The following is a 27,509-nucleotide window of genomic DNA, read 5'->3' as shown; positions in this document are numbered from 1 at the left end:
TGGTACTTAATTCTACATGACCTGTATATATGCTGCTTTGAATCGTTTAACTATATGACATTCAGATGTCCTTGTCTCTTTCCTTGCCTTTTTTTTTTCTTTTCCAAAAGTGTCTTAGGCAACCAAATTGATGTGTAGAGGTCAAATCTTATTTTTGTTATTAGGAAAAAGAGATAGTTGTCTCTTTAAATCCCCTTTAAAGAAATGAATTACTACATATAATTTCATTTAGTTAATGAAGTCAAATGCTTGCCTCCAGGAATTGAAAAATTACATTTATTTGTGTTCTTGATGATACTGAGATCTCTCAGGTGAACAATTGTGTATCCCAATCTTTGTCCATGTCATCCTTTCCCTATATCTTACTGATGCAAATTAGCATTACCAACAAACAGATTTGATAGTGCTTTTATGAAAACAGGAAGGAACTGAAACTGGCTCATTAACTTTTCTATGTCTCCTGTTCAAGAAAACTGTGATGTCAATGCTTTCTGGAGACTTATTATACATTTACTTTTTTTATAATGATATGGAAATTTCTGGTAATTTAGGTGTGAGGGTTAAAAGGTGGGTTGCTGTTGTTGGGACAGAGCGTCATATAGATGCATAACATGGGGGGACAGATGAGTTTGTTGGCAAAGAGGGCGCATTTAATAAAGCAGGTGTCTCTAAACTTTACCTCTTGGGCAGCTGCATTTCTTTTCTTGACCCTGACCGCAACAGCAGCGGTGTTTGCTCTGACTTCTTCATTTCTAGTCTGTGGGAAATGTTGCCTTCAGTTTGTAGCCCCTGAGTTACCGATTGGGGACTGCTGTAATAACCGTTGATGCTTCAGCTTCCTAAAGTCTGCTTGACTTAGAAAGACCAGATCAGGTTTTAGAGCAGCTCAGGTCTCTTGAGTGAATGAGTAACGGGCACTCTTTCAACTGGGTAATTAGGGAGAAATTGTGCGAGCTTTTTCCTCACATTAACTACATAATTAGGTCATACTATCTAAGGCAAAAGTATGTCAAAGTATGTCACAAACAGCTGTGTATGTGATCAGTAGATGTTAAACTAGTTTTTAAGTATCAGAAAGTCAAGCTGCTATTACAGTTAAAATTTTAAATTTGTGAAAATGTTGACTGATTGTGCAAAACGAGTATGCTTCTTGTTAGTTCTGCGTATTAATGTTTTCTGTCTCTCTGTAAAAGAAAGCTTTTTCCCAGTTCAGGCCTGCTGTACCACAGAGCTTGGCTAGAAAACCATTTGGGTTTTGAGATTGACTTGATCTCAAGCACTGATACCTGTGCTAAAAAGCAGAAGTTGGTGCCGAGGCTTCTGTGCTGTGCATCGAGAGAGATTTTTATTTGTTTGTTTTTATATGTGAGACTGAATAAACCTTATTTACCCTTTTGTGCAGCTCCTACCTGGATTTAGTTTTGGATTGTGACCTAAGGGTGAAATGATTTTCTGGTTTTATATTTTGTATGCAACTGTCCTATTTGCCAAGTTTTATTGATTTGCTTGGAAAGGTGCAATTATTTTGTGGAGTTTTTTACTGCTTTTTAATATGTACTTCCACAGCTGTTCACTACCATGTAGATTGTTTTTGCAAAATATGCATATTTGAAAAACTGTAAATATTGCAAGGGAATGTTGGGATAGAATTAGAAACTCTATTCCTACTATTTTTTTAGATCCAAAGGCAGAAACACGACTGTATATTATGGTGAATGACTTTGAATTTCATGTGTACAACCGTTCTGAGCTTTACGGACAACTTCAAGAACTGTTTGGCTTGGATCCCACAATAATTCCAGCAAAGAAAGATGATGAAAAAGCCCAAGTAAACGGGAGGCAGAGAACACATACCAATCTTGAAAGGTAAATTATTATTCGTTTTGCTATTTTGTTGATGCTTTGTTCTGCAAAGTGCTGAACTAATTGGGTAATGTTTTGTTAACGTACGCTCTGGAGGCCAAATGGTTGAAGCACAGCTGAGAGAGAAATTGCACTGACAAGCCTGACAGTCTAAATCTTTTTCCTTTCCTCAGAATTTCTACCATAATAATTAAAAAACACAACCAAACAAACCAAACACTCCTTGTTTAATGATCAGAGACAGGTTGAAAAATCTACTTGAAGCACAGTGTGGAAAGGGAGCATGTGTTGAAGAGGATTATGCTTGTAGAATAATGGTATTGCTCAGTAGAAGTAATAGCTGCTCAAGAAATTGAATAGACAAAATGTGAGGATCTGTATGGTGTTGGGAGGACTTACTGGTTTTTGAGCTTTATACTCAGGCTGATTTCACAAGTTGTCTTTTTAGGGGTGTGTGTTTGTGTATAGCTACACAAACCTTCTTTTCTTATTTTATTCCTCTTTTTGGGGTACCCCAGAAAACATGATGCGGGTCTATAAGGAGCTTTTCTATGTGGCTTATGTGTGGTGGAGTCAGATGTTCAATAATAAGCCTCTCTTTGGGTAGAATCACACCAGACTGATTTATTGGCAGGAGCAGAGAAGATCTAATGAGACTTGAGTCCTTCCACTGCTGCTGGCAAGGCCAGTACGTGTTACTAAATTATGTAGTGGGCAGCTGCAGGATGCTGTGGCAGTCCTGAGTTTGAGTAAGGGCTGTGCCTCCGAGCCAGTCTCTTTATGTTTTCATCTTACACCCTTATTGACAGGTACAGGAAGGACTTCTGCCTTTGGGGAGGATATGTCTTGGGAAATGGAAAATCCCACACCTAAATAGGAATATTTAGAACTGACCAAGTTCCCCTGAGGAAGATTTATTGAACTATTGCTTTGTGTTAAACGTGGCATGCTTGTTTTCTACCTGTGTCAGCTCAGTATACCAGCATCCAAGGCATAGCTGCATATGCTTCCTGCTGTTCTTCCAGACTCTCGAGGAGTCTGCAGTAGACTGCTAGCAGGTCCCTTACAGGAGACACCCCTGTGGGAAGGAGTGTCTCCTGAGAGCTGTGCACTGAAGATCCCTAGAAGAAAAGGTTGGTTAATTCTTCTGTGGAAAAGACAAAATAATAAACCCCATTTTTTCCCCATAGCGTTAAAGTAAAAACAGAATCTCAAGACCCTTCTTCTTCATGGAGATCACTTATTCCAGTCATTAAGGTCAATGTGAGCACGGTAAGTGAAAAGACCCTGATAATGAAAATATTTAGCAGTATATGCTTAAAAAAATCAGGCTTGCCATTCATTTTTCTTATACATTCTTTCTGAGTTTTTGTTCTCCTTCATGCTTTAAAAAAGTTTTAAAATGACACCACCAGCACTCCCCTGACATGTTCACAAATCCTGCTGGTGCTGATGGAAACATGGTTATGTTCTCTGTTCTGGGAAATGCTTGTGTCTTAGGCTTGTAATGATTTCAAGAATATCACCGAGCAATTAAGCTAGGTAATGGGTGCTGTACAATGTGTGGTGTGTTGGGTTTTTGGGAGGTGTTTGGGGTTTTTTTTTCTTCTTTTTTTCTTTTCTTCCCTGCGTCTTTTATAGGGATATTTGGACACGTTCCGTAAAAGTTGATGATGTTTCCCCCAAAAAACCAGGAGAACTGTTATTGAGGTGATAGGAGGTGGAGATAGAACATTGAGAGTTTAATGTACAAGGTAGTAGTTTTAGATATGCGCAGATTATGGCCAGGATTTTTGTGCACGGTCTTTATTTGCATATGGCTGGTTAAACTGCATTATTATAGGTAAATATACACATACATATGAAAGAGCAGTGTATAACAAGTAATTGGGTTTTCTTTTCGATTTAGGGTCGCTTGGCATTTGGGAATCATTATCAGCCACAAACCCTTTGTATTAACTTCGATGATGCTTTTTTGACATATACCACAAAACCACCTTCGAGCCACCTTGATCAGTTTATGCACATTGTGAAAGGAAAATTGGAAAATGTTAGAGTCATGCTGGTTCCAAGTCCAAGATATGTTGGTCTTCAGAATGATGAGTAAGTTTTGGGATTTTTTGTTTCCATATTATTTTTTTTTTTTTTTTTTTAAGAAAATGAAGAAAAGAATGTTGGTTGTGTTTCTGTGACTTTATTTTTCTTAGTGTGTTTAGACAGTTGGCATTTTTACCACTTCAGAGATTTTAAATGTTGGATCTTTGAAACTGTTTTATTAACGGAGAAATGTGCTGGTTTTCTATCTCATCGTAGATTTTTTTTTTTTTTGGTGTGTTCTGCTTTATGATTAATATCCTGCATTCAACTTCTATTTTCCTTCCCTCAGGTACTATAGCTGTGTGCAGGCTTTGACAGCACTAGATTTCTAGGATAAATGCAAGGTTTAAGGTTGTTGACTTCACATATGGTTTGGAAAGTATTTAAAAAAAATGGGCAAAAGCGGTGCACTCTTGCTGTAGTAGAAATCATGTTATCTTCTGAAAACAGATTGCTGATCCTTTTACCTCTGTGTATTCCGCATAAGCAGGGTTATGCAGCTTTAACAAATGGAATGGTAGTAAGTCAAACAAAAGAAAGGGTGCTTGCATGAAATGATTTGACACTAGGATTCTTGTTTTATTACAGTTTAGCCAACGAGACATTTATGTGCATACTATATTAACATTCTTGATTGCTATGGTGTGAACAACATAGCCAGAATTTTCTGCGTTACCTTATTTAATGCTTACAATGTTATATATTCAACAGATAATTTGGACAAAACTGCTAAATTTCAAAATTTTTCATGCGAGTTATTTGCTCAACAGAAAAAAAATAATGCATGCTTACCTTGGACAATTGTGTGTATGAGTTTATGTAAAATGATTATGCCTATTTTATATCTCCTAAGCCACAATATCCAGAGAATGAATTATGATGTTTGGAAATAAACTGTACATCATTTGACTGTGCCTCAATTGGCTTTGTATCAGCCAAATACTGCTGTCTGTAATACGCCTTTATATGTTTTCAAATAACATTCTGTGGATGTGTACAGAAACTTACTCTTCCAACATGACGACAAAGGAAATTTCTCCAATTAATATTGAAAACAAACAAGATTAAAACAAAATAGGATTAAGATACTCAAACTATTAGCTCTTTCTCCTGCTTCCGCTAAGTATTTTCTTTTTATGCTGTTACCATCCCTACAGCTCCTGATGGCTGAAGGGTGGCATGTATGCAGAAAACGTGCCCTAATTTATTGGGTAGATTCAACAAATGACCCAGTTCACTGGAAACTGGGAGTGTTTGAATCTTTAGAGCCTGCCCTCTTACACTTCTTTGGCTTAAAAATTAAGCTGAGTGTCTTAACTTTCAGAAATTCCTGCAGGCAATGCACATATAGAAAACTGCTAAGTGGCTCGATGAAATTTGTAACAGACTGACTAATCAATACAAACATCAAAAACCCACCTTGAAAACTGTCATATTGTATTAAACAGACATTTCAATGTCTCCATCACTTTTTGCAAATAAATCCTCCAAAACCCAAGGAAAAAAAAATGCGCTAGGAAAAGCAGATCAAAGCAGAACAAGTTTGGAGAGCAGTTAAGTCAGCAGGCTCAAAGTGGAGGTTTAGGATAGATATTAGGAAATTCCTTTTAACAATGATACTAATCTCATTATCATTTATTGCCATTACCTAATTTGGTTTTGCAAATGGGCTGTGGTGGGCTTTGTAGGGTTCTGCCACCTCCATCAGCTTAGTCCAGCAAGGTTTAACTATTCCTGCTGAGGGTGGGTTAGGCGGCCTCATTAGGTACCTTCCACTCCCATTTTCTGCGGAGGTAGTTTCATGTGCACTTTAAGCTGAGAATACAACTAAAAGAAGCAGTACTGTTGTCTTTTTTGCATGGCTGTGCAGTGAACACTGATCATGGAATTCATCCCTATTAAGAAAAATATATGTTGGTCTTCAATCTAAATTGGTTCTGCTACTGGGTTCACCACCTGTCAGTTATCACCTAACCTATGACCATCCTAGGACTAGCATAAGAAAAGATAACTGCTTTTCTTGTCTGCTGTGTTTGCTATGGCCTGTGATGCTTTGATAATGTAAAACTATAAGCTGCTTCAGTCATCTACTATATATTTTCATATTCTTCTGAAAAAGGGAATCAAAAAACTAGTGACAAGACATGATGATACAGAACTTTCCTCTTTGTGGAAAAAAAGCACGCTGAACGCGCAAAAAGTTTTATACAAGTGTAGTGAGTTCAGAGAGATCGGAACAAGAACACGAAAGATAATTACTTAATGGAATATGCAGACATGATAAAGATGTACACTAAAAGAATTGGAGGAAAAGGACTGAGGAAGATGTTTAGCTACTATGTGGGGTTTTGGTGTTTTTTTTTTCTCCCCCTCCGCTTCCATTAAACCTTATACCTTTCCTTCAGAAAGTGGAGAATGGCAAAGGTGATGAGGATGAAACGGCAGTGGGTGTTTGACAGGAGGATTTGGCCATTCTATCAGCTCCTAATGTTTTCCTGTAGATATTTCTTTCTTTCCTACAGCTAAATGACAGTTTCTGTTAGGCCATGGTGTTAAGTCAAATTGTCCATCTTGCTCTATTTGCATGTCATGGGGGAGGCCAATTCAGTTTTGGACAGAAAAAAGAAATAATTGGAAAATTGGGAGTGAATAGAAAGTATTTCATCTTTCACTGCTGTCGTTACTCTCAAAGTAAAATTGATTTTAAGGTTTCTGCTCTGTTGCTTCTGAAGAACTTCTGGCAGTACCTGGGATCTACACCTGCTGTTTTCCATATTTTCCAAGCTTTCCTGCATTTGAGCTGTGGTAAAATGGGCAATGTGCTTCTAACAGGTCACACTCTTAGACTGTGTACTTCTGTCATTGGAATGTTCTTTTTTTGTTAAGAGATGACAATTTATAAAAGTGGCTGAAAAGTGGCAAAAAAGTCTTTTGCAGTAAAAATAGAATTTTCACAGTATACTATTGTTACTACTATAAAATGTAACATTATGTAAATTAACATGTGGTAATGGTGTAAGAAAGGGATTGTAATATACCAGTATAATAGTGTTAGGAGAAGTGTTTCGTGTATTAGTTTCATCACTTAGATCCTTTTATATTGAGGGAAATGTTATTAAGGAAGAACAGCCTTTTTTTTTTTTTCTTTTTTTTTTTTTAAACTAATGGTCTAATTACTGAAGATGTCTTGTCCCTTTGGTTTAGGGTGCTATTTTAGTAAGAAAACTATTAGCAGGTGAAAGAATAATATAGGACAAGGAGAAAGGAACTCTTGATGGAAAGAAACATTGAAAGTAAAACTTTGCTAGTTGGTTGTGGTTTATAATACCTGAGAAGTGTCTTTGTGGAGAGGAACCTGGTATCTTCATGCCTGAGTTATATAAAGTAACTTAAAAGTTGAGTTAATAATAACAATAATAATAACGTAATGATCAAGTATTTTTTGCAAATCAGGGTAGACATAGCCTTGCAATATGACAGCTGCCTTTTTGTTAGGGAACTTGAGACCAGATAGATTTGAATATTCACAGCGTTTCTTTTCAGAAGCTCATTTAGTCTGAGGTAGCAGATAGACCAGAAATCACAGCATTACAGGGAGGGAAAGACAGGAGCTGAAGTTATAACCTGCACTTCAAGTTTGGCTTACAAACAGCTGCATTTGGACAGACTGATGTGGCCCAGGCACTTCTGTCTATTCTGTCCGCCCTTCTGGTAATGTGACAAGACCGATGCCTGGTAGATAAGGTAGCCTGTGGCTCTTGCAGGCAGCCTGCAGTCAGGCTGCTGGCAAGACCTGTATAGACACGTGGCGCTGGTGTCTTGGGATCCTGTCAAACTGGAGTCTTGTCCACAAAATCTTCCTGGTCAGGTACCGCATACACTGTATCTCCACTGTTGGCTTGCTTGATACAGATAGCAGTTTTATTGATGTTTCCATCATTAAATATGTACTACTTAGAAGCTACAAGTGAGCCTGACCTATGTAATCTCTTCCATTATGCTTAATATGTTGCATTTAAAATTACTTGAATTCATAAAGATTAATCTCAGTGCATTGCTTTTTAATTCTTATCTTTGCACTCTTTTCCATTACAGACCACCGAGGCTGATGGGTGAAGGCTTTGTTGTAATGCAGTCCAATGATGTTGATATCTATTACTATATGGATGAACCAGGTATCTTCTGTTAAATACAAGCATAAAATTTTAAGGGATTTGAAGGCTATTGGTTTATTTAATTGTCTGGACTTGCTAGACAATTTCTTTTTTTTTTAATGCTGAAAAATCTCTATGCTGAAAGAGTTAGTGTAATGCTTTGGAGCCAATAAAAGCATTCCTAGGTACGCTATGAGCACTTAGAATTTCATAAGTTTTTTTTTTTTCTGCAAATGAAAAAAATTTCCACTGAAACAAATGGGATTGAGTTCACGTGTTTCATATGTAGAAGGGAGTGAAATTTTGAGCTGCATTCTTTTCAATGGTTGTTGTCAACTCCTAGACTGTTTCATGTAAGAGCCCTGGGGAATTCCATAGATGAAATAACTGTACCTGTAGAATTAATGTTTTTATCAGCAAGTAGTTTTACATAGATGTAGGTACTCTGTCAGCAGTGCCTTCTGCAAGTCTATATGCAACATGGAAGCAATTAATCTTGATATTTATTCTTGAAACAAACTATGTTTTAAGCTGTAAACTTAAATGATGTAGGTTTCCAAAAGTACTTCAGGAGTGGGGACAATTTATAGTCAATACCTACTGGGGTTTTTAGATGTTTATTTGATGCATTGATTTTTGAATATTGCAGGGTCTGCCTTTTTCACTTTAAATCCAGTGCCTTGTATTACCACTTTGTTGTGCTGGATTTTTTTTTGGTTTGCAAGAGCTTTTGCTCTGACTCCACTTAAAAGTATTGCCTGAATCTTGAACAAGGGTAACGTGTTCAATAATAATGTATACTGGTGTAGGGTAGGTGGCAATTTTGGATCATTGCTGAATGACTGCTTGAATTTTTACTAGTAACTCTGGGTCTCCTGTAGCAAGTCTTCCTTATTATTTGCTTGCTTTATCTGTAGAAAGGATTTTTAACTTAATCTTCTTTGTTTCAAAACTTGATTTGTAAGTAGGATTTGGAGCTGAATGTGCATGTATGAAAGCCTGTATTGGTAAAAAGCATACTTAAGAGATAAAGCTGCTGTGTATGTCAGCATTTCACTGACATCAGTGAGCAGCGCTTCAGAAAATCCCAAGGATTTTTAGTTACGTTCTTGCCCTTCCACTGAGAGTCTGCATTGAATTGTGGCTTGGTATTTACGTACTGTAGTCGTCTCAAATAAAACTGACATCAGGACACTTTAATTGTCTTGTGCTTAGCAAACATTTTTCATGCTAATTTGAAGCTGCTTCCTTTAATAATTTGTTTATTATATTATGTAATATAGGTCTTGTACCAGAGGAGACGGAGGAAAGTAATGACGGAGAAGCAAACAATGAAGACAGTAAATTACAGGACCTGCCGCCATGTTGGGGTTTGGACATTGTTTGTGGCAAAGGAACAGACTTCAACTATGGACCTTGGGCTGATAGGCAGAGGTATTACAATGATTTACATCTTTAGTTTTTATCTTTAATATCTATTTTTATTGAGAAAACATTCTAAAGTTTCCAGTATGTGATTGCTCAGACTTCTAATTTGTGTGGGGTAGACTAGGCAGTCTAAAAGAAGAGTCCTGCCACAGTGGTTTAAGATTAGTGAATTCATTGTTTATCTTGTTGGCCCTCCAAAGTTAGGATCAGTCAGTGAATTTTTATTATTAAACTAATAAATTACGTTCCTATTTATTGTGAACAAAGTAGTTTTACTATTTATCAAGTGTTACATACATAACAACCTTTTAATTGGTTACCTTTAGACTTGTCAAGCTCCTATTAGCTCGTGGATGGGAATACACTGCATATTGATGAGAAAATTTTGTGGAAGTACAAATCTGGCTATGAAAATAATGAGGAAGGAATCATTTATCCCTGCTTAGGAGAATCAACTGCTTGATGCGGTCTCCAAAGTTTTTATTATCTACATACTTTAGTGACAAAATATTAGGCCAGAGCTCTACTACTATTCTTTACTTAGCCCTCGATGTTTTGCCCATGAGTATTTCTGGGGGAGTCACTGGGATTGTTTAGAGAGTAAAGGACTGTTAAGTAAAAGTGACATAATCAGTGCTTTCCCTCTTTTCCTCTATTAATTACAGATTGATACTTCTCTTGGCCTCCATTAATTCTCCTGTGAAACTATTATGAAACTGTCTCTTAGGAGCGTGAGGATGACAGACCAAAGAGTAGTCATTAGATACGCCAGCGTCTTAGAGAATTTAGAGAAAATGCCAATTTCTAGAACAGTGCTTTGGTAGGAACATGAAGTCAGTGAATCATTAATGATATTTTTAATACTACCAGGAAAGCTTGCTCTATGATGGTATGCTTTTTATAATTTTAACTGGCTGGGCAGAAGGCAGTTTGGTGCCTATGCAGAGTGCGTAGAGTTGATAGATACATACCTGGGAACACTTTCGCATTGTGCCATGGATAGAAGATAGGATTTTGAAAAGTGCCTGAATATTTTATAAACACAGATCTGTAGGAGTTCTGTGGACTTTGTACTCTCAATTCATATAAGCACTTCTACAAATACTGATCTTTAATACATCATGCAATAAAATCTTGGATTTCCCCAGGATTTTGACAGTGGGTGCTGTGTGGTGTTTGTGGGGGGTGTGTTGTTGGTTTTTTGGCTTGTTTGTTATGGCTTTTTTAAGCTGCTGTAGTGGTCAGGTGCTGGGTGCAGGAAACTGCTGCCCCCCTTAAAGACTTATTTCTAGCCCCTTGAGACCTATATAAGCTATGCTGTCTGTGCCATTGCTGTGGCTTTCCTTTCATGTAGCAGGCTTAGATGTAAGTCTGCAGAAATGTAGGCTTCATTTCACTCCCGTTCTGAGGTCCTAAAGTTTTGTATTTTGTTTGTTTCTGGGCATTACATCAATTATTTATGCACAAACCAAAGCATAAACAGATTACTTCCTACTATGTTTTTGTAGCAGATTTGTAAACCAAGGATTGGGAATAAGAAGAAAAACATAGCTTGTTTGCCATCTGAATTAAAATATTTTTGTTTTAAATCATTTATGGTCTGTCCATTTATGGCTTTTATCCAAAAGTCACTTCTTGTCATTGAAACTTTTGGAGATTTCAGTAATGAGTTAGAAGGCTCCAGTGATGAAGACTTTAAACAAATATTCTTTCTTATCACATGCAGTGGTTGTCTAAAGACTCAGCTAACTGGAAAATAATTAAATGAACCAAATAAATGCATAAACATGTATAAATATATATATATTTCTTCTGTGAATAAAAACAACTCTTTTTTTATCCCCCCCCGCCAGGGATTGCTTGTGGAAGTTTTTCTTCCCACCAGACTACCAAGTTATGAAAGTCTCAGAAATTGCTCAGCCTGGGAAACCAAGACAGATTCTTGCTTTTGAACTGCGGATGAATATTATTGCAGATGCCACCATTGATTTGCTTTTTACAAAAAACAGGGTAAATATGAAAATTTATCTAGAAAATAACTTGTCTACTGTGATTACACTGTGCTTTTTGTTTGTGCGTATTTTTACTTGTCTCAGGTGTTTATTAAAGAACTATGGTTTTAAAAGCTAGGCAATTTTTGGTTTAGTTTTCCATAAGTATGAGCAAACTCTTCCAAGAGAAATATTGGCTGAGAGGCATTAATATTTGTTGGCTTATTTTAAGTTTCTTTTAAGCCTTAAAGCTACATCTTAAGCTATGCTAGCTTGTACAGTCTTGGGAATTCATGATCTGGACATTTCCTGTGCAATCTTCCATTACAATGAAGCTCACCATGATGAAAAGATAATTTTTTCTGATATTGGATGAATATCTAATATTACTGGAGAGATGGCAGTGGGAGGAACAAAAGATGTATATGTGTAGGGGTTTGGATTTTTCTTTCCCCTGTTGCTGCTCTTATAAATGGGATATAGCATTACTTCATTGTACACCTGTTTTCTTCTTTTTTAGTGACTGAAAGGGTTAGAAAGTGTAGTGTTAGAAATGTATATTCACCTGGCCTCTCAGGCCTTGCTGTTTTGCTATCTTTTGCTGTTTCTATTAATGGACCTAAGTCAGCATTTGTTAAGCCTAAAAATGTTATTTGGTATCACTGCACATAGATAGTTCATTAGTAATTTTTCTGAAGGCAAGAAAGACTTCAGTCATTGGGTGCCTTAATCCATGTGTGGATAATGATAGCCAGAAGCATAAAGTACACTGGTTGATGTGGTGAGCCTAGAAATAATGTTTGGACTTTTTTCCTTTCTTGCAATACAGGAAACCAATGCTGTACATGTAAATGTTGGTGCAGGATCATATTTGGAAATAAATATTCCCATGACAGTAGGTGAAAATGGTGAGTCAAGGCTAAGCTTAATTTCTTTTCCTAATGTTTTTCCTGAACAGTTATCTTCATTCCTTTGTGTGTGAATGTCTCGTAGTGTTTTTCCTTTGTGTCTATGAGATGTATATTCCTATGTAAAGGAACAAAAAGTATATCCTTGCAAGATATTAAAGCATGTACGTATCTAAATAGTTAAGTTACCTGCATGTTTGGGTTAGGAAACACAAATTCTTTAACTACTAGACAGTCTGTCATTTAACTCTGTGTGTATTGAAGCAGATTACGGATACATTGTCAACTCGAAGAAGGAAGACTTCTTCAGTAGCATTTAGTGTAGTAGCTGAATGATGCTGAAAAATGCATTATGAAAACTATTTTAACAGTAGTTTGTTTAAACAAAGCAAACACCAAAATCCAAGGTGAAATGGAGATAAATGTAAAGTTATGGGTATGTTCCTTGCATTTACTCATCTTGTTGGCTGGTTTGAAGCCCTTTGCTAAATTGTTTGTTCTCATGATTCTTTCTGGCATATTTATTATTCTGCAACTTAAACCAAGATCTCCAGAACCTGAGCATTTCCAGACCCAGCAATAAGACTTTTGTCATTCTACATGAAGGCAGAACATGTTAAGCTCTTCGTTGACAAACAGTAGAGGACAGAATTATTATAGCACTAATTTCCATCATGATATTTCTTGATTGTTAGTGAACTGCTGAAATCACTGGTGAAAATTATTTAAATATTGTGTAACTATTATATCTGTATGATTGTGTGTTATATCTTTTGTTTGCTAGGCTATTCACCTACAATTAAAGGGCAGCTTCTACATGTTGATGCCACCAGCAGTATGCAGTACCGGACTCTTTTAGAAGCTGAAATGCTAGCTGTAAGTTTGCATTAATAAGCACAAAGCTTCAGTTTCTAGAGGACTTTTAATAAAGAACATATTTATTTGTCTGTAGAGCAGTTCTTTAGGTTCTTAATACAGAAATATGCCTTTTGAATGGGTTTTGCAAGACCTTGATATGTAAGGAACTTATGTATACACACATAACTATGCACATGTGTAACTTTCAGTGATTTACATAATTTATATGCCAAGTTATATGTGTTTTGAAAGCAGTGGAGGGATTGGAGTACCATTTACAAATATTGCCTCATTTACTATTTGTCATCTGTTCATAAGGCTTTACCTTAGTAAATGATTACACTTGCTAGCTGTGCTACAGAATGTGTGCACATAAGTACTTAAAAGTACTACAGAGTGCTTAAACTACTTGAGACAGATTTAATACTGCATTGTTCTTTTGTTTGCCTAGTATTTCACTTCTGCAATGCTGTATTTCTGTAGGTTACCTTTCTCACTGGTTTTTAAGTGACCGTATTAGAGTGATGTTTTTAGTGTTTAAATTTGAGCATCATATCAATGGTTGAAGAATATTCTGAGGGATTTAATCTTCAGTTTATTATGAGAAGTGATGCTTTTAATGAAAACTTTTGTTCATAAATTGCTTGGTATGTCTACTGCAAGATGTATCAGAAGCTTGTAGTATACCTTTCCAAATAAATGAATACACTAACACTCGTGGTATACCTTTCCAAATAAATGAATACACTAACACTTGACCTTCAAGCACAGAAAGAGAGATTAAATTATTAAGGAACTGGAGAGGCCTTCTGTTCATCCCAGCAGGAAAACAGTTTTAATTATTCAGCAGAGTACATACGTGAAAACTGCTGAGCTACAGGGTCAAGCATTGTCATCTTTTCAAGTAATTCTGATGTTTTAATGTCTTGTTCACAGTTTCATATTAATGCCAGCTATCCCCGGATATGGAACATGCCACAGACATGGCAATGCGAACTTGAGGTTTATAAAGCAACCTATCATTTTATCTTTGCTCAGAAAAGCTTCTTTACAGGTAACTTCTTTGCTAAGTAAGTTACATATCAAATGAAATATTCTTTCTTTAGTATTTCTTTTCAAATTTTGCAAAGGTGTACAAGGTGAGGTACTCTGATTTCACTTAGTTAGGATAACAAATTGTTTCTGAGGACAAAGTTCTTGCCTGTAAGCATCTAAGTACATGATATTCTTATATTTGAGTAGAGATACCAAATAATTTAATTTTCTAACATCTAAACTAAATTTGATCTTCAGTTATGTTAAGTGATCTTAAATTTCAGATGAATTTATTTCTATCAGAGCTATTGATTTGTTTAATATTTGTCACCTAGGATGTTGATTTCTCTGATCTCTCTCTCTCTTTGGCTGACTGATTTTCAGCTACTTAGGCTTTAGGTCATGTCCCTGTGGCTGACAGTTGATGAGAGAAAGTAATTTGCTCCTTAGGATTTTGGCTGTGAGGAGGAATACACGTGCACAAAGCAGTACAATGTGATACAGCATCACCACACTGTTGCTGAATGTTCCAGCTGCAGTAATGGAAAGAATATAGCCCCATCAATGTGGCACTGCCTGGGCTAATCAGCCCTGCTGGGAGGAAGGATTAATTAGTGCAGGCATAATGCCATGCTAATAAAGTTATCCTCCTAGTGAGGCTGGAGCCATTATCTGTATAGTGTTGCAGTACACAGCATAGTCTACCAGTCTTTTCAGAGCAAACATGAACTTTTACAACAACACTGTTTTGCTCCATTAGAAAATACTACTAATGTACACATTCAAAGTATCAGAGTGGAAAACCAAAGGAAGGCAGTTGGTAGTCCAGTGCTTTTAGTTCAATATGTAGCTTTGCTACTGAACAAAACTAAACCAGTAAACTTAATTAAATTAAACCTATGGCTTTCCAACTCAAAAAGCAGGTGAGAAGTAGGAGGTGGATTCGTAGCAAGTATTTGTGAAATATCTGCCTGAGAAGGGGATACTGTGTATTGTTCTTATTTTCCTTTTTCTGTAAAGGAGCAAACAGTTAATATTTACAGTTTATGAAAAGCCAAAAACTTAAACCAAGAAATCTCTCACTTGATTGCTACTAACTTGTTTTTTATTACTTTATGTGGGTTTAGATTTGATCCAAGACTGGTCCAGTGATAGTGCCCCTGATATTTTTTCATTTGTTCCTTATATGTGGAACTTCAAAGTCATGTTTCATCAATTTGAAATGATTTGGGCAGCAAACCAACACAACTGGATTGACTGTTCCACCAAACAACAAGAAAATGGTGAGGTCACTTTTTTTATTTGGAAGAAGAGCACATACTACAAAAATATGTATAAAACATAGAGTATATATATATAGAGAGAGAGTACAAGAATTATAAAATTTTTACTAGAAAAATGTGTGTTCAGTGATAACTACCCATTTTGCTACTGTTGATGTGCATAAACCATCCTAAAACTGTTGTAAGTTCTAACTTACTTCTTACAAATGCATACTTTTCTGGAGGAGAGTGCAGTTCTAGATCACGTTTTAGCATTCATTTTTCAAGACCCTTTGAATCTTTGATTTAGTACAACAGTTTGCAGAGAGCAACCATGAGGTCTTGACATATATTCAGTACGCTAACTGAAAACATTCATGTGGGAATAAGTTTTTTAAATAATGTTAGAAAAAATACCATTTGAACTCCACATAACTAGAAATGTCTGTTTCCTGTTCATTTCAGAATAGGAGATAATGCTGCTAATTCTAGACAAAACTAAGAGTTACATTTCAGAAAGCCAAAACTTTGTTTAATGTGCAATTTGGCTTATATGTATTTCAGTGATCTACACTGTACTAGAATCTTATAATTTCAATGTGGAAAGAGGATGGTTGATTAAAAATCATGAAGTTGTGTTCCAGTTAAAAATAAGGCTCGTTACTTCATCAGGAGCCTGACGAACTTTCAATGTGTGTTTTCTTGTCCAAAAACTGGTGTGTGAAGCAATAAAGGAAGTCATAAGATGTTAGTTACAGTTGTTTTTATTGTCTGCTTGCAATTTCATAGTGCTAAGTACAGTGTCTTTCTAGAAAAGACAAGCTGTAGGGAGTAAATACTTTCAGAATACTTTAGTACGATGTGCTCTAAATACGCAGTAGTTAAAATGGCAATTTCTTACGTCATGAGTTCTTGAATACCTTTTCATTATTTTTGGCTGTATGTGTGATAATTTGTTGAAGAACAAAATAGGGAGTAATTTTGACAAATTTTTGTTTGTTTTTCCTCTTCTCTCCTAGTTTATCTAGCAGCTTGTGGAGAGACATTGAACATTGTTTTCTCTCTGCCTTTCACTGACTTTGTTCCAACCACATGCAATACTAGATTCTCTTTAAGGGTAAGTTCTTTCCCCCCTTGCCCCTTTTGTCTTCTAAATGTGAGATAGTTTCCCTACCTTCTTCAGTCAGGAAATTTTAATAAACTCTGTCCGGAAAGAAAAGTACTCTCTTTCACTTCGGGTTCGTAGACTTTTTCTTTAAGTAACCTAGAGGTAAATGGTTTCTGTTGCTTACATGAAGCATCCAGTCATAGGTTGTTTTAATTTATATATACGTATATGTACTCAAATAAAAATATATTTTAAAAGTAGATAGACATGTATGCTTCATACATACATATATACACACATTTAGTATGTATATTTACTACATATACTTAGACCATGTGTGTCTATGTATGTATTTTACCACTTGGAAGTCTGTTCCCATTTATTTAGAAAATGTGAAAATCTAATGTATGTTCAAAGATAAAAATCAAATACTGGAATGGGTACCCCCAAACCATTTTGGAAAGCCATCTTCCAGATTTTTAAGAGTTTCTGCAGAGTAAGTAATGATGATAAAGTGTTTTTAACAGACGCAGCTAATTCTTTGAAAGACTGTACTTCTTGTCTTCCCTAAAATAGAAGCAATCTACAGCTACTAAAAATAAAAAACTAGTTGATGGTGATGTTGGTAATTTTGTATAATTTGATAGCAAAGAAAGCAATGTTTTATCTAATTTTTTTAAAAAAACCTGTGGTTTAGTTGAGATGTAGGGTAGCCTTGTGCCAGTCACTTAACTTTTGCAGTATGGCTTGAACAACAGAAGAACAGGAATCATTAAAAGCCATGCCCCTGTGTTTTACACATTGCTGTGGTGTGTTGTTATGTGCAAGTTACTGGACTTTTAACTGTTCAGAACTACAGAGCCCTTGGGGTTGCCCTAGAAATTGTTGGGAGCTGTGGTCAGCAGTCACATGTGAAAATTGAGATTTCTTGCCTCATTTTGCCTGTAAAGTGAAGATGATGGCACATACAAACATGCCAATAGCATCAACGTAATTTAACTTTTCTGTTACTAATGTTTGATTTTAGGGAGAAGATGTTGATCTTCATTTGTATCTACCAGACTGTCATCCCAGTAAATATTCCCTTTTTATGTTGATGAAAGATTGTCAGCCTAATAAAATAAGTCCTGAATCTTGTATTTCTGCCGAATGTCAAAGTGGTCAGAAAACGGGAAAACCCAAATGGAGGAACATTACTCAAGAAGAGTGAGTTTTATTGTGATATATATTTATGTCTTTATATTGGCTCTTCATGTTTACTTATTTGTTTGTGATGAAAGCAACCTCATATGTTCATGGAAGATATTTAATGAAACTATTGTACTTCAAATAAAAAAGCGTGATGTTTCTTTTTGAAAGGGCTGGATGGGTTGAATGCTGGACAGTCCCGAGTGTTGTGTTTACAATTGACTACTCATGGCACCCAATTTATCCTCAGAAGGCAGATGAGCAGTTGAAACAATCCTGTAAGTGTCACTACCTTTTTCTTGTTAGCATGTTTCATTTCAGGATCTGCTGGGACTTTGTTGGATCCAACTGCTTAAATTTGCAGAAATTAATTTTGAACTGAAGTACTATTACATATCATATGGGAGAATGCTAATCTTTAGAATGCACCAGGTTTGATTTAAAAACTGACAGCATCGCGTGATGTAAAATTTCAGAACGTGTCCCAGTTCCCTGTGTAAAAAGAGGATACTGTCTGTATTTCACTTCTTGTTCTTAACAAGGTGGATCTCTTAAATGGGTTGTTGCATAACATAAAATATCACTTGGTATATTAAATGTGAAGTACAACATTTTTGTCAGTATCATGTTCCTTAGCCTTTCTAAGCCTTTTCCCTTTGAATGTTGTAATGTTGTCTTATGATTTAGATGTTTAGGTACACTACATATGAGATATAATAACATTGTCTTACCTTTATGGATATGAAATTCTGAGAATTCATTGTAGCTAGCACTGTTGAAGTGAACCATGGCCATCAGATACGAGTGTTAGACTGGTCAGTCTAACACTAATTTCTAAATAAGAATTTTTAAATTTTAAATGTCTAAACAATATTTCTAAATAAGAAATATTCTGTAAGTATGTGCTTGCAAAAAAAAGTTATAACTTACTTTTATCTCTGCGTTTAAGTATTTTATTTTAAATGCAGAGGGAGGTATTCAGGAAGTTATGGGATTACATAAACGTCTTTCAGGCTGAGATGCTAGAAGCAGAACTAAGGAAGGAGAGGTATTAGAAGAATAATGAGGGCTAATTTGAATGGGCCTCAATCAGCAGGTGTTAGAAGACATGCTGGATAGCGGTTTTAAGTTTTGAGTTCCAACAATTTAAATCTAAAAGACTCAAATTTTGGAGGACGAAGCAGAATAAGATTCATTTTGCAGGTGTTCATTAACTGCTCTTGTGAGACTGTTAGCTTGTGTCAAATATGCATACTTTGAATTTGAAAACATTTACTTGTAATAGTAGCAATTGAACCTGCATTTGAAAGTTTGTACATACACAGGTAATTTTTTTCTGCAGCTTCCTTCAATGAATAATCCAGCACAGTCCAGCTCACTTCTAATCTGTGATGCTGATGGAATGTGTTTGTTACAGTAGCAACATCTGTACTTTATTTTGAGTCAATCCATAGAACTCTTTAAGTCTCTGAGAAACAAGTATGTTGTATTACAAGAGATGCAGATTCCAAAAAAGTGGTCATCTCACTGCGGCATTTAGCTAATTTGTAACACATAAAGTAATGCGAGCACTGAGCAAGCATTGTAGACAATAATGGTAAGTTAAAGCCTTGAAGGTTTTCTGGCTACAGGTGTGTATTCACTGTAGTTCTGTATGTGCTGGTTCTTCCAGTTGAACTGGCATCTGAAATCTTACTCCATCTGGAGCATCACTTCTATATGGTTTTCCCACAGAGTTCTTTACTTCCCAGCAATTGCTTTACATCTCCAAAGCACTTCCAGTTATTTACTTCTTTCTCGTCGCCTTTCCTCACCTAAAAAAGACAAAGCGCTTTCTTCTCCCTAATTCCAAATAAAAAGGAGGGATAGGAAATAAGATTTGAATTTCCAAACTGTTTTGTGACTAGAGTAATTGAGTTGTTTGAGAGGAAATTTTGGCCCACAGAGCTACCAGTTCAGAATAGGTTTTTAGTATAACTTTTGCTATTTTCCTTTTTATTCACTTTTGTTTATTCTGCAGTAGATGTGTGGTTGTGGGAAATCTGTGACACTGAAATGAAAGCATGTCTTTGTTTAACTTGAAAAGCAAGATAAATAAATTGAATTTTTTTTCAGAACTTGAAGGATTGTTTTTCTCTTGCATAATTAACATTGACTAAAATATTCTATATTTTCCTGTCTTCCCATAGTTACTAGATGTGAGAAACCAGTTCTGTAGCATAGACATGTTAACATAATTATACAATCCAAACTGGAAAGCTGCAAACAGTTGTATATTTAATACACATTCATATCTGCAGAATTTTGTCCATCAGAAGCCTTGTAATCAAGCCAAACTTGTAATCAAAATCTGTTTTATTCTTTATTTTGCTCCAAAGTGTCAGAAATGGAAGAAACAATGTTATCTGTGCTAAGGCCATCGCAGAAAACAGCCGACAGTGTGATTTCATCTCCCACGGCTTCAACCCGCCTTCCCCTTGACCCCTCAGAGCTGCCCCCAGATAAGCTCCACGTGGAACTGGAACTCTCCCCAGATTCCCAGATAACCCTGTATGGACCCCTGCTCAAAGCCTTTCTGTCCATAAAGGTAGGCATAGGAACACAACTCCTGAAATATATGGATGGCTACATGTTGAAAAGTGAAATAATTCATTTGAAATGGAAAATTATAATTCCGCAGAATATGTGAATTTAGATGAAAACTTTCTGTAAGTACTAGTCTGGAATTACTTCATTTGGTGATATGGGATAGCTGAGATGAATTCACTTGGCACAGGCTTATGAGAAGACTTCCAACATATGTATGTAGTCCCATATCAGCATAGTTTTCCTTTCAAGGAACAGTATACGCTCTGGACCTCACGTGCAGAAAATGTCATCTTTGACTTCTGCAGTAGTAAAAATAAAATAAAATTTAAAAAAATTGTGATTAGGGCTAGAGCTTATATTAACAGGCACTTTTATGGAAAGATGTATCAGAACCCATGCTTTCAGTGCGTTTTAAGTTCTGCAGAGTGTCCTAGTTGTTTGTTTGGTTTTGTTTTAATTAGATTCTGTGAAATTTCAGGAGTTAGGATCGTGGAGGGGAAGGACATGAGAATAAGTTTAATTTTAAAAGCTACTTCAATATTGAAGAATTTCTCATCCTTTTCTTGATGTTAATATGCTTTAAAATGTTTGTTAGTGTTGCTTATGTTGTGTCCTCTTCCGTTACTGATCTTCAGGGAGGCTAGAAACAGTTTTAATTTCTTCCCACCTCCTTCACCCTGCCTTGTGACAAAAGCAGAGGTGATTGAACATGTTGCTTCTATTTGACTAACAATGAAATGCTTGGGTTTTGGTTGGGTTTTGTGGTTGGTTGGTGTTTTTGGTGGGTGTTTTTTTTTGTTTGTTTGTTTTTTAAAGGTCTGTTTTAGCCTATGCAGATCTAGGCTAAGGTAATGCTTCTGGAGGCTTTCATTTTGGGTCAGGGAGTGAGGAATTTTGAGACAGGTGATCACTATCAGGACTCATACTGAAACAGTCATTTTTATGAATTTATATAAGGTATTGCATGTAAGCAATGAGTAGCAGAAAATACTCCATTTTTGTAGAGTATAGGACTTGCAAATATACTCATTATTTTTTCATGTTGCCACTAAAGTAAATAGGATTAAAATTAGGCCAGCACTGCATCTTGAGGTTTTCATTTCTTCTGATACAGAGGAAATGTGCCCATGTTTGAATTGTTTTTTGAGCTCCTCTTTTAGAGCCCATAAATACATGAGATGGTTCTGTGTTTCTAAGCGAAGCAGTGCTGCTTTGGTGCTCTTTGCCTCTGGAAGTATATGTAAACAGTGCTGTGTTAGATCCCTTGATTCTATGATGATTTAATTTTTTTAGGTGCAGATTTCTCAGATTAAATCTAGCTTTTTTTTTAATCTTCTAAATCTCAAGAGAAAATTTAGATTAATAGCTCGTTTTTGAAAATGCGCATTTATTGTTCTTTTTAGTATTTTTGTGACTGTGTTTACAACTTGTCCAGCTGTGCTGGCAGCGTCTCTTAATAGATTTTGGGGGTGTTGGGTGTTATGCTTTTCCTCATTTGTGGTTGAATTGTTTTTTTCAGTTTGTTTTCATTGATCTTTTTTAATACGTGCAGGAGAGATTCCTGGACATGCATTGTTCATGCAGTTTTGTTAAGCCTTCTTATTCTTGGGAGGTAGTTTTTTGGCGTAGCACGCTGTTTCTTGCTGAAGGGCTTACTGGCTGGCAATGAATGATTTATAGGTCCTTGTATCCCCAGCAGAAGGTACCAGGAGTAAGTTACTGGAGTTCTTAGCACCCTCTGCTGGGTCTGCCTTATAAAAAATATTTCAAGGTCTGTATTGTAACGTCAACTTTTATCTTTTCCCTTTGCTAAAAAGCAAAGCAGATTAGCTTTGGTTAACTTCTGAGGGTTTTTTGGTTTGGCCACAGAGCAGTGCTTAATTCATGTGCGTTAACACCAAAAATACTTCAGTACAAGATGGTAAAATTACATGTCCAGAGGAGTCATTATTTCAAGGCTGATAATGAGCCTGCCTTTTCTGCAGACCTTTTTCAAGGACATGGGTACTTTGCAGTTGCTTGCTTGCTTTCTGTTGTACACTTCCTCTTTGCTTGCTTGCGCTGCAGACTTGTGCTTGCAAATGAACAGAGAAGTTTTGAAAAGCAAATGAGGCACAGAAAAGGGAAGGAGGGGAGCAAGAAACATCATAAGATTCAAATCTGTTTCAGTTTAATCTTCAGTCTAGCACTTATATGTCTGCATCTCGCAAATCACCAGTGGAGTTTGTAAGTTGGAACATTTCTGTCAACGTGAGAGGCCGAGGGACTGAATTACTTTCTAAGAACAAATGAGGGAGGAAAGTTTGTGTCTGTGTTGTAACTTTGGTCAGAAAGGATTTTGCTCCACCGAATGCTTAGTCCCCAACTCTTCCCACGTACTGAATTAACAAGACAATATAACCTGCATAATTCAGAAAATTCTTCTTGAGAGTCTAGCCTTTTATTTTTAAGACGGGGAGGAGGTGACAAAGTGACAACTTATCAGAAATCTGATTCTGATGCACTTAATAAATAAAACGCAGGAAGTTGATTTTATTTGTTTTTAATTGGTGATGGATTTTCTGTTTCCCAAAAGAATTTGGCAAAGTTACTTTGGTCTTAGATAATTGAGAGGGTTTGACTTAGAAACAAGGTGGGGTTTAGACCCAAGGGGAGAAGCATTTATGAACTAATATTTTAGAAGCATGTTTAAGACTTTGAAATATGTTGATAACAAGTTTCAGAAGGTTGGATGAGAGTGACTTCCTGCAGGATGTTTTGCATTTTCTCTCAAAGTTATCTGTCTTTAAAAGCACAAAACCTGTTTAGAATGTCAGTAGTAGTACTTCAGAATAGTTATGTGTATTGCGTGCATCTAGAATACTGGTACTTTGAGAACTACTGAGAGCCCCTTCTTTTCTTGCAAAGCACATGGCCTAAATTTGCTCACTTAAGGTATCTGTTTTTCGTAAAATAAAAGTATATATGTTTCTTTAGCTATATGTTGTAGCTATACCTCTTATTTTAGGGAGGGCTAACATGCAGAAAAAGGTTGGATTTGTATTTCATTATATTGCGTATATGTTTTTAATGTGTTTTCCATATGGTCGTAACAATTCCTTTTCCTAGGAAAATTATTTTGGAGAAGATGACATGTACACTGATTTTGAAGAAGTTATTTCAAGCCCTGTTTTGTCACTGTCAACATCTTCAAGCTCTGGATGGACAGCTGTTGGAGTGGAAAATGACAAAAAAGAAAATGAAAGTTCAGTCAAGCCAGTTCACCCTCTTACTTTACGCCCATGGGATATCACTGTGCTTGTTAATTTGTACAAAGTGCACGGGCGATTACCAGTGGTAAGTACTTTAGAATCTTAAAATATTTTGCTTCGTCTAATTTTTTTCCCCTAGTTTCATAATCTGGAGTTAAATTTAACTCCCTGGAACATTAACTTAGGGTGGTGCTTACCAAAGTGTGTGTATAGTCTCTACTAAAATTGTGGCTATCTAAACCGATTTGAGACGTGATTTATTTTGCTTATCTGGGAGGCAGAACTGGATAACTTTTTATGTGATTTTTATTCAATGAACTTGATTTTGTGTGATAATATTTTTGATTGACCATTATGATTTCTCTGCTAATTAGCAAAACTGTCTTCTAATGGTGCATTCTGCTCTGTGCAGCTGCATTCTGAGGGATCCCCAGGAATTAAAATAAGACTCCAAATACAAAATTGGGTTCACTCAAAGGGGTTTGAATTGCTGTTGATGTAATTGTTGAAAGGGTTTTGAAATTGCACAGGCTTCTTTTTGAGTATCCACTTGGAGGAAAATTAGCATACTTCCTGCTCACAGGTTTGCTTCTAATCTTATGATTTCAACCATGTTGTGTATTTTCAGTTTCTGAAACACATGTGTTTAATTTTTATTCTAGCATTGCAGTCCAGATGGTCCAGAGTGCCCTACAGCTTTCTTGGAAAGGTTGTGTTTTGAGATGAAGAAAGGATTTAGAGAAACAATGCTTCAACTTGTACTGTCTCCAGTGAATTTGTTTCTGAATGACAACTATCAGGTAGTAGGGTGTTTTTTATGTGTTTGCGTATGTGTGTTTGTATAGTGGAAGTTGTGGTGATTTTAAAATTGAATTAATTTTTATTAGGAACTTTTCTATTGTACACTTATGAAGTTTATTAAGGCTTATGAATCATAAGAGGTATTAAAGAAAAATCCAGTGCGTTTTTTTTTTTTAAATCTTTATTTCTGTCCAGTTTGCATTTTAGTGAAATGTGCAAAAGAAAAGATTGTATTTTCTTAATTTTGCTTAAAATCTTTCTGGAGAAGGTCATTTAGGAAACTGAGAGTAATAGGCAGGCTGGTCTTAGGACCAAACCATTGGGTGATCTCTGGTTTGTGCGTGGGGATTTTTTGTTTGGTTTGTGTGGTAGTTGTGGTTTTTTGTGGTGGGTTGTTTTTTGTTTTTTGTTTTTTTGAAAGGGTTTGGTTTTAAAAGATACTGTAAATACTGCCACATGTAAATTTTGTTCAGTGGCTGGATATGTTTCACTTTTCTAAGCATATAGTTTTAAAACTACACATGTGTTACTAAATTGAATAACTGCATCTGAGACTAAATCACACAGCTGCATCTGTATCTTGTGGTCAAGATATTGTTATGACCTACAGTCTTCCTCTGGAGGAGGAGTCATGAGGCATACTTCAGAAAGTACTTAATGAGACAAAGTTTAGTGTTGTTTGTGTATGCTACTTTGATTTTAGTAAACTTGCAAAAATTGCCCATGTGGATGAATTTAGCTCAGTGAGGAGTTCAGGCTGGAATTTGTTAATGCAAGAAGTTATCCTGATTCAGTGCAGGTTAGTGAATAGTTGGAGTTCTTATTTTGTTTATGCACGTATTAGTTGCATTAAAAGCACTATGATGCTTAGACTTTGCCTTAGAGATTATATTGTTTTCAATGCCTGTGTCCTGAAATACGTTGCTGCCAATGGCCTGTATGAAATAAAATTTCAATTATTTTTATCTTATGCACATTCCAGAGTTTGAAAACTGGAATACTGTATACAGATGATGATGTATGTCACCCTATTTTTTTACTCTTATGTCTGTAAGCTACTGAAAGGAGTTGGTTGATGCTTGTTTAGTCTTTCCAAATTTGCATCCGGTATGCCACAAGCACAAAAGTACCTTAAGTATAACCACTGACTGTAAACTAATAGATAAAGGAATTGGAAGAAATAATGAACTTCCTTGATGGCAAAAATTTAAATTGCATCTTAGGAGGTTCCGTGTTAGCCCTCATATTTTTGAGATGTTATTCTGTTGACCTCTGATTAGTAAAGAAGAAATCCCCGATGAGAATGTAGAACCTAAACATCTTGGTTTTTTGGTTGCAACACTGCAGTTGTCTTTAGCAGCAATCTGAAGAAAGCGATGGTGTGAAGTCGCAGGAATTGCAGATGAATAATCTATATGGGATTAATAGAGCTGTCTTTTTAGAGAGCTGGGGAAATTGGACGTACTGACAGCATGGTGGCAGGCAAAAAGTCCATTTTTCTTATAGGTTTTGTCAGCAGCTAAGTATCTGGATTGCATGGCTAATTTTTCAATTGAATGAAGTTGTCAGAAGGTGCAGTTGAAGCTGATGACATTTACAGCTTGAACATACAAACCTTTATGTAATGAAAAATTGCATCCTATGAATTTCCAGTTATGTTATCAAGTCTGCTGGAAGGTTTTTGTATGAAGGTTTATTTTTTGTGGTCGTTTGGTTTTTTGTTGGTTTTTTGTTTATCCTATGAGGAATTCAAGCATTTGAATAGCTGCTTATTTAAGAACACAATCTATTTTGTGCACTGAGACCCTTAAATGTTGTTCAGACCTGTAACTTAATTATTGTATTGTAATTCATATGTACAAGGAAGCAGAAATGGGGTTGCAGGCAAAACCTTAATTTTTTTGGACTTTTTTTTTTTTTATGATTTAATTTCAGAGCCCTGAGATTACTGCATGACTTTTTTTCCAGTATTTTTACTGTTTAGACTTGGTAATGCTGTGGTTACATATTTTGCCTTAGGTTTTATATGTTCTTTTTGGTTGGATTTATTTTAATACAGAAACATTAATTCAGACAAATAAGACTTCTGCCTGGGAATGTCTGTTGTTTGAAATGATAAACATGCAGGGTGACATGTTTTTAAAAACACTGTGAAGAAAGTTTTGATCAGTTATGTGTGTTACTATTACCTAGTGTTAAACTCTGTAGTAATTCTTGCCATTTAACATTGGAAATGTTAATATTTGGGGTTTTAAAAAAAATTACCCTTTATTCATATTACGTATCTCCAAAACGCAGTTTGATACTTCGCAGTTCAACCTTAAAGTGAGAAGTTCGTAGTACTAGTGTATATAGAACAGGAATCATCTCTCTGCCTAGCTGGGCAAGTATTGTTGCTTCATGTTTCTCATTCGTATTGTTTTGAAATAGTTTCTGAGTCAAGACATAGGTTGCCAGTGATATCAAAAGAGTAGGGCATGTTTCTTCTTCATTAAGCAACTCCAGAGGATTTGCTGACAGGGGAAAACAAACCAGGCAAGATAACAAGTTGAAAAAACTGAACGAAAGAGAAGTTTTGCTGTTTACTTTACTGGGTTTAATCCACAGCTTATCTCCATGCAGTCACAAGCTTGTAGTGTATGCCTGTGCTGTTTTTATCTTTTCAATTTGTTCTCTGGCTGGTGGAGTGATATTCTTTTGAAAAGTATTCATCTGTATTTTCATATCTGCAAACAAGTAGCTTTGCTTTAGGTAGCCGAGAAATACTTTGATGAAAAGTGCAACTTGGAGGACAGCCCCTGATGTTTGTTGTTTGGGGTTTTAAATTTACTTTTAATTTTTTTTCTATAATGTGTCAGCTTTCTCATAGTAGCAAACCTTCATAAGTCATGGTTTTTAACATCTTGATCACTTCCATTGTTCAAATGCTTTTCAATTCCTTTGTTTATATTTTATTGCAGTAATCTTTAACACATG

At 35.9% G+C, this 27,509-nt stretch overlaps 1 protein-coding gene across 16 annotated transcripts in view; it reads left to right on the top strand.

Moving 5' to 3' along the window:
- Positions 1 to 27,509, top strand: part of KIAA1109 (KIAA1109 ortholog) — a 127,675-nt gene that overhangs the window by 18,481 nt on the left and 81,685 nt on the right. For all 16 annotated transcript variants that reach the window (XM_041125566.1, XM_030038425.2, XM_030038776.2 and 13 more), the window contains 16 exons: positions 1,680 to 1,866; positions 3,054 to 3,135; positions 3,773 to 3,966; positions 8,056 to 8,135; positions 9,398 to 9,548; positions 11,396 to 11,552; positions 12,363 to 12,441; positions 13,226 to 13,317; positions 14,236 to 14,353; positions 15,462 to 15,617; positions 16,616 to 16,713; positions 17,732 to 17,910; positions 18,064 to 18,170; positions 20,271 to 20,479; positions 23,590 to 23,817; positions 24,395 to 24,532. In XM_041125566.1, the coding sequence (XP_040981500.1) occupies positions 1,680 to 1,866; positions 3,054 to 3,135; positions 3,773 to 3,966; positions 8,056 to 8,135; positions 9,398 to 9,548; positions 11,396 to 11,552; positions 12,363 to 12,441; positions 13,226 to 13,317; positions 14,236 to 14,353; positions 15,462 to 15,617; positions 16,616 to 16,713; positions 17,732 to 17,910; positions 18,064 to 18,170; positions 20,271 to 20,479; positions 23,590 to 23,817; positions 24,395 to 24,532 (2,255 nt within the window). The remainder of the gene's footprint in view (positions 1 to 1,679; positions 1,867 to 3,053; positions 3,136 to 3,772; positions 3,967 to 8,055; positions 8,136 to 9,397; positions 9,549 to 11,395; positions 11,553 to 12,362; positions 12,442 to 13,225; positions 13,318 to 14,235; positions 14,354 to 15,461; positions 15,618 to 16,615; positions 16,714 to 17,731; positions 17,911 to 18,063; positions 18,171 to 20,270; positions 20,480 to 23,589; positions 23,818 to 24,394; positions 24,533 to 27,509) is intronic.

This window comes from Aquila chrysaetos, chromosome 1 (assembly GCF_900496995.4).
Source record: "Aquila chrysaetos chrysaetos chromosome 1, bAquChr1.4, whole genome shotgun sequence".
NCBI lineage: Eukaryota > Metazoa > Chordata > Aves > Accipitriformes > Accipitridae > Aquila > Aquila chrysaetos.
The sequence above is the reverse complement of the archived record's forward strand: the minus strand, read 5'-3'. Positions and strand labels throughout refer to the sequence as shown.